General features: G+C 41.4%; 1 protein-coding gene across 1 annotated transcript; it reads left to right on the top strand.

The window, feature by feature from the left end:
- Positions 1-5,182: 5,182 nt before the first annotated feature.
- On the top strand, positions 5,183-8,054 carry sfrp2 (secreted frizzled-related protein 2). The gene is made up of 3 exons (XM_031729826.2): positions 5,183-5,907; positions 6,143-6,223; positions 6,443-8,054. Exons 1-3 carry the CDS (start codon positions 5,406-5,408, stop codon positions 6,745-6,747), a joined length of 888 nt encoding a protein of 295 aa, XP_031585686.1. The 5' UTR covers positions 5,183-5,405; the 3' UTR covers positions 6,748-8,054.
- The last annotated feature ends 1,450 nt before the right edge of the window (positions 8,055-9,504 follow it).

Genomic DNA, 9,504 nt, shown 5'->3' with positions numbered 1-9,504 from the left:
TATAAAGAAATTGAATATAAAACCAGCACCCACTTCTAGTAAGCACAGGACTGTCGATGAGAAAACAGCTTTTTAGGCTCACCCCAGAGTTCACAAAATACAAATTGTAGCTTAAAAATTAGCATGTTAGTGTAGTGGTTTATACATTAGTCCCACAATCAAATCCTCTCTTATTTTGAATCTAAAAAAAGACACAAAGCCCACTGAGGTAGGAAGGCCATACATCTGCCATAAGAATCTTACAAATATGACATGTGTTGCTACCTGCTGTGGTGATCCCTTATGAATAAGGAAACAGCTGAAAGTAACTTTTTTTAAAACCTAGATTATTTAATCTGTAAAAGAATAACAACAACTATGGTAGTAATTCCTATATTTGCTATTTGAAGATACTGCTCCTAATCAACAGCTTCAACCTCAAGCTTTTAGACTCTGAACCTTTGAACAGATCGTATGGTTAGCTGAACTCAGCTAACACCTGTTGCTGGGTGATACTCTACAGACATAAGAGTAGGATACACATACACACTAATTTGACATTCTGCTAAAAACAGATGTATTTCCATAAATGGTGGAGTTATTGCTGCCTTTAATAACCCTACAACGACTGGTCAAATCACACAAATACAAATGAAGATTCTTACCCTCCACGTATTTGCCCATTTCTCTGTGCAATGCATGCATCTGTAATATGGATTTGGTTATGCCAAAGCCTGGTATTTGTGTCCCAGCTGCTGCACTGAAACCCCATACTGAGTCAATTAGACCTGTACAATAGGAACATCAATTACGCCAAGCAGGCACGATCTATATAACTCAAGGGGTTCTAACGAGATTAATTCCTCTTGGATGGGATGAATTCCTTCCCAAATGTTTGGGTAGAAAAAGAGTGATTCAAGTTGACACGCTCATTAGTGCATTTCAAGACAATGTTCAGAGCCGTATAGTTGATTCCCAGTTTGGTGCCTCTGAATATAAGTAAAGGTTATCAGTCAAGGCTTTGTAGTGGACTAAATATATTTTGTAGTTTCACAGTTAACACCAAGTAGAACCATCTTTGTAAAAACAAGTAAAGAATTTTGACTCCAGCTTGCAAAACTTGGAATTATTCATTATCATTATTATTAATAATAACTTTATTTGTATAGCACTTTTTAAATCCCATGGTTACAAAGTGCATGACAGTTTGAATAAAAGCCACACATTAAATACAGACACATGCAGTCCAGCATACACACTTCCATACACACATTAGATACAGATTATGGTCAAAATTAACAGGAGAGAGATCAAAGAAACACTAACCTATAAAAATGAGTTTTCTGCAGTCATTAAATAAAAACACACGGATTGAGCTGATCTGATAGGCTGAGCAAGTTTGAAAGTTTAAGTGCTCCAACCTCAAAAGCGTGGTTGCCTTTGGTTTTAAAATAAGAGTGTGGAACAGTTAGGAGACCCTAATCAGAAGATCAGTGAGGCTGATTGCTGTTATAAGGTCACAGTAGCTCTGCTATAAAGGCAGGAGCCCGGCCATGTGGGAGCTTTATAAATTAATAAAGTTCATAATAAAATGAATTTCACTTACTTGCAAGAATGGATGAGTGTGTGTGTGTGCGTGCATGCATGCATGACATGGACTACTTTTTTCCTCAAATCAACACACAGTTGGTGTATCGATAAGCATTGACTTTAGCTGGATATGTGGGGGAGACTTGAAATACACCATGGAGTGGAGCCCCTGTTCATTATAATGAAAAACATGTCACCTGGTGCAGCGCTGTGCCTCATTCATATGTTTCCAGTTTCAGACTGACAGTAATGGATGTCAGTGACACAGTGAAGGAAACTTGATTTGCCTTTGGCTGCAAATTTCATTCTTGGATCAATTTGTTTTTGTTTATGACTTTTTAATGAGATTTGTTGACAATCAAAAATATATAAATTATTAGCAGACCTATCCTTTCATTTATTGAAATCTAATGTATGAAGCTGTATGAGCCTGTCTGCGTGGAAATGGTAAAACAAAACATACCAAATGAAAAACAGCAGGCCTGCGTTTGCATCAGTTTGCTGATGCTCCTCACACTAAGACGAGTCTTATAAACAGTCAATAAATTGATGTCTCCAAACATTTGCCCCTAGGGTCCAACTTCGTTTTGAGCTTTGCCCCAGTCTGTGATCATATCTGTCAGTAGTTTGAGTCTTTATGAAAGAAAAAAAAAATGAAAGAAATGAGAGGAGCATTGTTAAGTAAAAAGAAGCAAAGCATGGGGGGGGGGGTTGCTGAGCTAAAGATGGGATGACGAGCTGCTTCTCGATTTTACACAGAGTTGTAATGAGAACCTGCTGGGGTAACGCTCAGCTCACGTCTCCGATGAGCCCCCTTAACTTAAATGTCTGTGAAAGTGCATTTGTAATAGAGGCTTTGTGTTTGGAGAGATAAACCCTTAAACACGGTTAGTCTTGACCTAGTCCATCCCCCACCCTTTGGAGCTGGTTAATCTTTGGTTTAAGGCTTTGGTTCTTGTAATTTCCAAAGCTGAGATGAAGCCCTGACGATGCATTCCTCTGTCTGTTCGCCCACATATTTTACATATGCGATTCTGCAGCATATCTCCCATAACAGTTTGCATATGAGGGCCAAAAGTGCATCATGGGCCTGCTTAAATCTGATCTTGTTTAGTGGCCCTGGGGGTAGATTTAGTAACGCGTTGCGCCATCGCAAACTTAAAAGAGAGCGCGGTGACAAGAGTGTGTATAAGAGCTGAGAACAACAACTGACCCTGATGCATGTGTGTTTCTGGGAGTTCCTTTCTCAAGGTGCAAAATAAGGGAGGAGAAAATGTTAATCAAGTGCACAAACTGATTTACTAACGTCTGCCACTGAAATTTACTATCAGCACAGGGCAAACCCATACTTATTACACCTGGGCTTTAAGTTAACGTGTTTCTGTAGGTCACTTCCTGTTAAAAGGGAGGTTTTCCTTTCCACTGTTGCAAAGTGCTGCTGAAGGGGGTGTCTGTGCGTGGCGGGGCTGTGTTATTACTGTCTTTACCTTACAATATAAAGCGCCTTGAGGTGACTATTGTTGCGATTTGATATATAAATAAACTTGAATGGAATTGAATTTGCTGGTGATAAGAGAAAACTAGAAGGAGAAGAATCTGAAACAGGGTACGAAACAAGCCTCTGGAGCTTATAATAATAATCGTGTTAAATTTCAAAGTCAAAAGTCTGCCTGCTTTGTTAGTTCAACCAAATTTAAAAAAAATTACATAGCATTTAGGTTACTTACTCTAAGTGGGATAATGTCTATGAAGAATAGGTGAATTGCATGAGAACAAACAAGCGCTGGATGAATGTTAAATGTATCCATCGTAGTGCGATTAAACTGGTGAAAGTGTAATTCTCAACCTCTACAGCACTGTGCAGCTGCTGCTGTCATTGGGCCACGGAGGCAGTATGTAACATGTGCCATTGCAAAGGTTTTGTTTCATAAAAAAAAGAGTGTTGCAGTTGTAGATTTGACTTACTTTTAATCTAAAGCATAAATCATGAGTAAAAAAAGAAATTGACCAGCATAGTGAAACAGCTGTTTCCTAAGAAGCAAATGACATGATGCTGAAAATTCAAATGGATATCGAGATTTTTCAAAGTTCATCACCCCAGAGGAACTAACATGCAAACGTTGATGCTTCTCTCCACTTTTGAATGAATGCTTCAGTTATCTGCTGGACTACAGGCCCACTCCTCTAACGGTGCATCGCAATGTTTTTTCTTGGTTCTGGACAACAGTGGACCTCTATGGCACTTTGTGACATGAGCTACTAAGCAACACTTACTAGTAGAGGAATGTCAGTGTGGCTTGGGAGGAGATTTATTCTAAATAAGAAAAACATAAATCCTTAGGTTTCACCTTTAATTTTGAAGGCATACAACATTGCAACCCTGTTCTATTTTTTTTCTATAATTATTATAAAGAAAATTATTTTATTTCAAATACAGGAAATACACCATTGGGACATGAACTCGCTACCATAGCTGCTGTCCTCTAACAATTTTTGGAAATACTGCCGCTGTATCTGCAGGAGGTAAACGGTTTAACACTTCATTTAAGTGTGCAAAACTGTTCTTAAGATACTCTTTAGATGTGCCAGGTTCACCAAATCATTTATATATTCTGTCTTGTTTTCTTATGGAAAGAAAAACAGCAAAGCGAGCCCTTTCAAAACTGGCACACGTGGACCCATAAACTTTAATGACATGTTTAATTCAGAGCAAATAAACTACAACTGTGTTTTCAATTCAAATACCTTTTTGACTATTACTTAGAACAAGTGACTCATAACCTTTTGGAATGACCGAAGGAACAGAAAGGAGCACCGACAATACAGGAATCAGCGTGTGGCACTTAATTAATGCTCCTCAGGTCTTCGCCACTGGAAACAAAAGCCACGTTGCTGCTGGGCTCTCAGGCAGCAGGCATCTCTGCAACAGATATCTGGATCTGGGTAAGTAAAAGCCAAAAGCATGTGCATATCTCCACGGGGGAGTAGCCTAAGGAGGAAAATATGTTTCTGTGTTTTTGCTGAACTGATCCAAAGGCCAAAGTGCTAATTCATTTCAACTCCATTCAAGTGAATGTGAAGAGGAAGTTCAAGCCTGAGAATAACCACGCTGCTGTCTGCAGACGTGACTGTAGCTCATGGGGGTCTGCGAGTGGACATGAGCCAGAGCTGCAGTGCCGGAGGAGGCAGATTTGGTTTCACCCCTGGGTGTGCTTTGTGCAGGTCTGCTTCTCACACCAGGGCAAACAATATTTCACCATGTGGTATGGAACCTGCAGACCTGCCCGGAGGATTTCACCACTCCTAATGATGGAAAATTAACGCTCCAGTGAACTGAGCTAAATGCCCCTACTGACATTTCTAAACTATTTGCAAAAAAAAGAAAAAGAAAAGAAAACGGGGGATCACTCAGGATATATGTCTGTTGATTTGGGCGTAATGAGGGGAACCTGTCAGACACATTTGTTTTAATTTCCATGGAGAGCCAGAGATTAACTCAGGGGAGGGAAGCTGTCAAGAAAGCGACTGGTGATAAAATACTACGAGCCATAATTAGAAATCAAAAAATGCCTCTAAGCCCCAAAGGAGTAAGAATTTCGGTGTGTGTGTGGGGGGGGGGGTGTCTTTGACTGAGAAGACAAATTTGTCCACATGGTTCACCTGATAGGAGGAAACCAAATCTGCTGAATGAAGAAGAGGTCTTTGCGCATATTATACAGACTCCTCCCAGACATGCCGGGAAGAAAACCTCCTGTCACAGTAGAAGCCTGCCACTGACAGAAGCTCCATCCACTGATGCTCAACAAAGCCTGAAACTTTCACATACACCAGACAGCATGAGAGCTTTGACTCCGACCGTGGCGGTGCTGTGGGTGATAACAATGCCCTGCCTGCAAGCAATCCACGGACTGTATAACTTCGGCCAGCATGAACTATTCTACAAGAAGAACAACTGCAAGGCAATCCCTGCGAATCTCCTGCTTTGCCACGATATAGAGTACACGGAGATGCGCCTCCCGAACCTGCTCGGACACGAAACCATGAACGAAGTACTGCAGCAAGCGTCGTCTTGGATCCCGCTGGTCCAGAAACAGTGTCACCCGGACACGAGAAAGTTCCTCTGCTCTCTTTTCGCTCCGGTCTGTCTGGACGATTTGGACGAGCCCATACAGCCGTGCAGGTCTCTCTGTGAAAACGTCAAGCGCGGCTGCGCGCCCGTGATGTCCGCCTTTGGCTTTCCGTGGCCAAAGATGCTGGACTGCGAGCGCTTCCCACTCGACAATGACCTGTGCATACCGCCTGCAAGCATCGACAGCACTGCGCCAGCCACCAAAGAGGGTAACCAGGCGCAAACATTCTGCATGAATCCCAACTTCACTTTGAGGCACACTGGCTCAAAATTCACAAATATTTGCAGCTTTATAAAAAATTAAAAAAAAATAAAAATTAAAAATCCACGCGTGGACGGCGTGATTTTGTTTTCTAGTCACGTATATTTAGTAAATGCACAAATCATTTTGAATTGAACTGAAGTAGATTATTAAATATTTGCCTCACTTGATTCCCGTTTCAGCGCCCAGGGTGTGCGATGCTTGCAAGGAAACCGATGAAAATGACAACGAAATTGTTGAGAACCTCTGCAAAAATGACTTTGGTAAGTCTCCCCAACCCATGCATCAGAGCATTAGTACATCGAGGTCAGCATAGCTTAGGGGCCCCTGAGAGCTCACCGAGTTGTGTCTCAAACAGTTAAGGCAGCATGAAGAGGAGAATCATTTAGCCCTCCACCCCTGCATGGATTTCCCACATGTCTTTCATAAGTGAGCATTTCCTTCATCTCTCCCTCTCTTTCTTCGTTCTGCATGCACTAAAGCTCTGAAAATCAAAGTGAAGGAGATCGCCTACATCAACGGCGACACCAAAATAGTGCCGGACACGAAGAGCAAGGCAATCTACATGGTGAACGGCGTGACGGAGCGAGACCTCAGGAAGACGGCGCTGTGGCTGAAGGACGGGCTGCAGTGTATCTGCGAGGAGATGGACGACATCAACGCCGCATACCTGGTCATGGGCCAGAAGATGGACGGCCATCTGGTCATCACCTCGCTGAAGCGCTGGCAGAAGGGACAGCGCGAGTTTAAAAGGATTTCACGCAGCGTCCGCAAGTTACAGTGCTAGGGAAGAGGGGGAGGAAGAGGTGGGGTGGGGTGGGTACCTGCATGTTAAGGTCGAAGGTCAAGTTTTGTTGAGGGAGTCCTTCTTTTGTGGTCGCAGTTCTGGTTTTTCTGCTCTAGAGCGCAGCAAAGACGTTTGCTTGGCCTCAGAGGACGCACAGCTTCCTGTTTCTCTCATCAGTTTATCATTGAATACAGATAATGTTTAAAAAAGAAGAAGAAGTTGAAATGGGGTATAAAGTAAAGATAAACACGCTTGAATAAACCAAAAATCTTTTATTTGACTCTAAAAGTATAACTGTGGTTTTTATTGTGAAAATCAGATCCAGACAGACTTCCATTGAGTTTGTACGCACCGGTAACATTAGTGCCCCCTAGCGGCCAATTTCAAACTGTGCGTCCTTCCCTAGCCAATGGTCTTTGCTGCGGCCCCATCAGTTGCAGTTAATTGCGCTCAGCTGCTGTCCAAGGTCTAGAGGAATCACAAATTACACGGAGAGAGTGAAAACTAGCAAAGCTTTGAGTCCAGGATTTAAAAATGACTGACTCTACTAATCACTGGCAGATGTGGCATCCTGGTAAAGCTCACAGAGTGAGTGAGTTCATCAGACTTTTAAGACGTTTTTCTCATCTCTTCCAGGAGGTCAAATCAGGTGTTAAATCTTTTAACATTATAGTTTTTTAGCCGTCATTTCTATAAAAGCCCCATTTAAAATCAACAGCAACATGCAGACCTGGACAGCTTTGAGATCAGCAGTAACACATCTGGTGTACTGCTTGGATTAAGTTAACGAAGTATTCTCATTTTATAGAAAGTCACTTCTGCCTCAGACGCTAAAGCGGATTCATTTTACACAGTGCCCAGCGATTAAAGCTGTGATCCAGGGGTGCTTAGCGCGACATTCAAATATTTGTGGTTTTGTATTCCTACCATTTCCTCAAATGAGAGATAGCTGGCTATATTCTCTTCCCGTTCAGTATTTTAATAATTCTTGGTAAACGTTTTGTACTTGAGCAACTGCATAATTTTCTACCACCATATGATAAAAATATTTTTTTACTCCTAGACTTTCACGTGTCATGTAAACGTTCAACTTTGCATCTTCATTCTGAGTGACGCAAACTGCTTCTTGGTATTGATGATTGGACGGTGGCGGTTTTGTTGAGCAGGTAGCTTGGTAAATACAAGTAACTGTGTGTTTGTGTGTGTGCTTGAAACATAAGTCATTTTGGATGTATTACAGTGTAAATATCAAATACTGTCATTTATTCTTGTGTAAAGTTTGCAGCAATTAAAAGATACAAAGTTAATATTTGAAATGAGCCGGTCCATTGCTGTGCACGGGAGAGAGGTCGTTTTCCTACTGAGTGACTTTAAAATAATCGTGATCCCACAGCTATAAGATAGCGAAACATATGGATTTAACACTGCCATCTAGTGGAATTCACTGTTAAAAATCTGATCATAGATCACTGGATATGCACTCACCGGCCACTTTGTTAGGTACACCTGTTCAAATTCTCCTCTATGCAAACATCTCATCAGCCAATCACGTGGCAGCACGTTAGTGTATTTAGGCACGTAGACATGGTCAAGATGACCTGGTGAAGTTCAAACTGGGCATCAGAATGAGGAAGAAAGGTGATTTAAGCGTGTTTGAAAGTGGCATTTGTGAATATTTCTGAAGCTGCTCATCTGCTGGGACTTTCCAAAACAGCCATCACTGGGGTTTACAGATGGTCCAAAAAACTGAAAATATCCAGTGAGCGGCAGCAAAAATAATAGCAGCTTGTTAGAACCAAAGTACACAGAAGAACATCTCTGAATGCACAACATATCAAATGTACACCTGTGGTGGGCTGCATCAGCAGAAGTGGGAACCACTGCTGTCAACTAAAAACAGGAAACTGGGACTACAATTTGACCAGGCTCACCAAAACGGGCAACAGAAGACTGGAAAAACATTGCCTGGTATGACGAGTTTCAATTTCTGTTGCAACATTCGGCTGATAGGATCCAGATTTAGCATAAACATAATGAAGGCATGAAAACAATGGTTCAGGCTGCTGCTTGTGTAATGGTGGTGGGGGTGTGCATTTTCTTGGCACACTTTGGGCCACAGCCTACTTAAGTATCTTTTGATGGCTGCTCCCAGCAGAATAACTATGCCATATACCATGTGTACACTGTACTCAAATGGTCTCCAGGGTCACCAGATCATAGTCTCAGTGTGCAGCCGACAAATCTGCAGCAATGCTATCACGTCAATATGGACCGATATCTCTAAGGAATGTTTCCAGCACCTTGTTGAAGAATTAAAGCATTTCCAACCAGGTACTAGCAAGCTGTACCTAATACAGTGACCAGCAAGTGTAATGAGGCCAATTTGTATTTTAACATTTAAATAATAAAAAAGTTAACAATTACAGGATAAATAAAATTAATTGTCTTATTGTAACATTTGCTTCTGAACACATCGAGATTTATTCAACACCTTTAGTTATTTTTTTAAATCACTTGAAGCTCCAATCAATTGGTGTTTAGGGGGGGAGAACAACTGACACTAGTAAATGTTCATTATTTTTGATTTTCTCTTTAATCTTTGATTGATCACTCAATCTAAAGGCTTCTTACATTCATGATGAAAACATTCATATTTTCACTTGAGGAACTATTTTCTCTTATGTCCTGGCTCATAAATTAAAGAAAGAGAAAGGACAAACACCCTCTAGATCAGGGGTGGGCAGTTCATCTAATATT

Source organism: Oreochromis aureus, linkage group 6, assembly GCF_013358895.1.
Source record: "Oreochromis aureus strain Israel breed Guangdong linkage group 6, ZZ_aureus, whole genome shotgun sequence".
Classification (NCBI taxonomy): Eukaryota; Metazoa; Chordata; class Actinopteri; order Cichliformes; family Cichlidae; genus Oreochromis; species Oreochromis aureus.
The sequence above is the reverse complement of the archived record's forward strand: the minus strand, read 5'-3'. Positions and strand labels throughout refer to the sequence as shown.

What these genes read in the sequence shown, in the direction of transcription:
- sfrp2 (XM_031729826.2), top strand. Translation starts at nt 5,406, where the DNA reads ATGAGAGCTTTGACTCCGACCGTGGCGGTGCTGTGGGTGATAACAATG. An exon ending in TGCGCCAGCCACCAAAGAGG is followed by an intron (nt 5,908 to 6,142) that starts GTAACCAGGCGC and finishes TTCCCGTTTCAG; the next exon opens with CGCCCAGGGTGTGCGATGCT. An exon ending in CCTCTGCAAAAATGACTTTG is followed by an intron (nt 6,224 to 6,442) that starts GTAAGTCTCCCC and finishes CATGCACTAAAG; the next exon opens with CTCTGAAAATCAAAGTGAAG.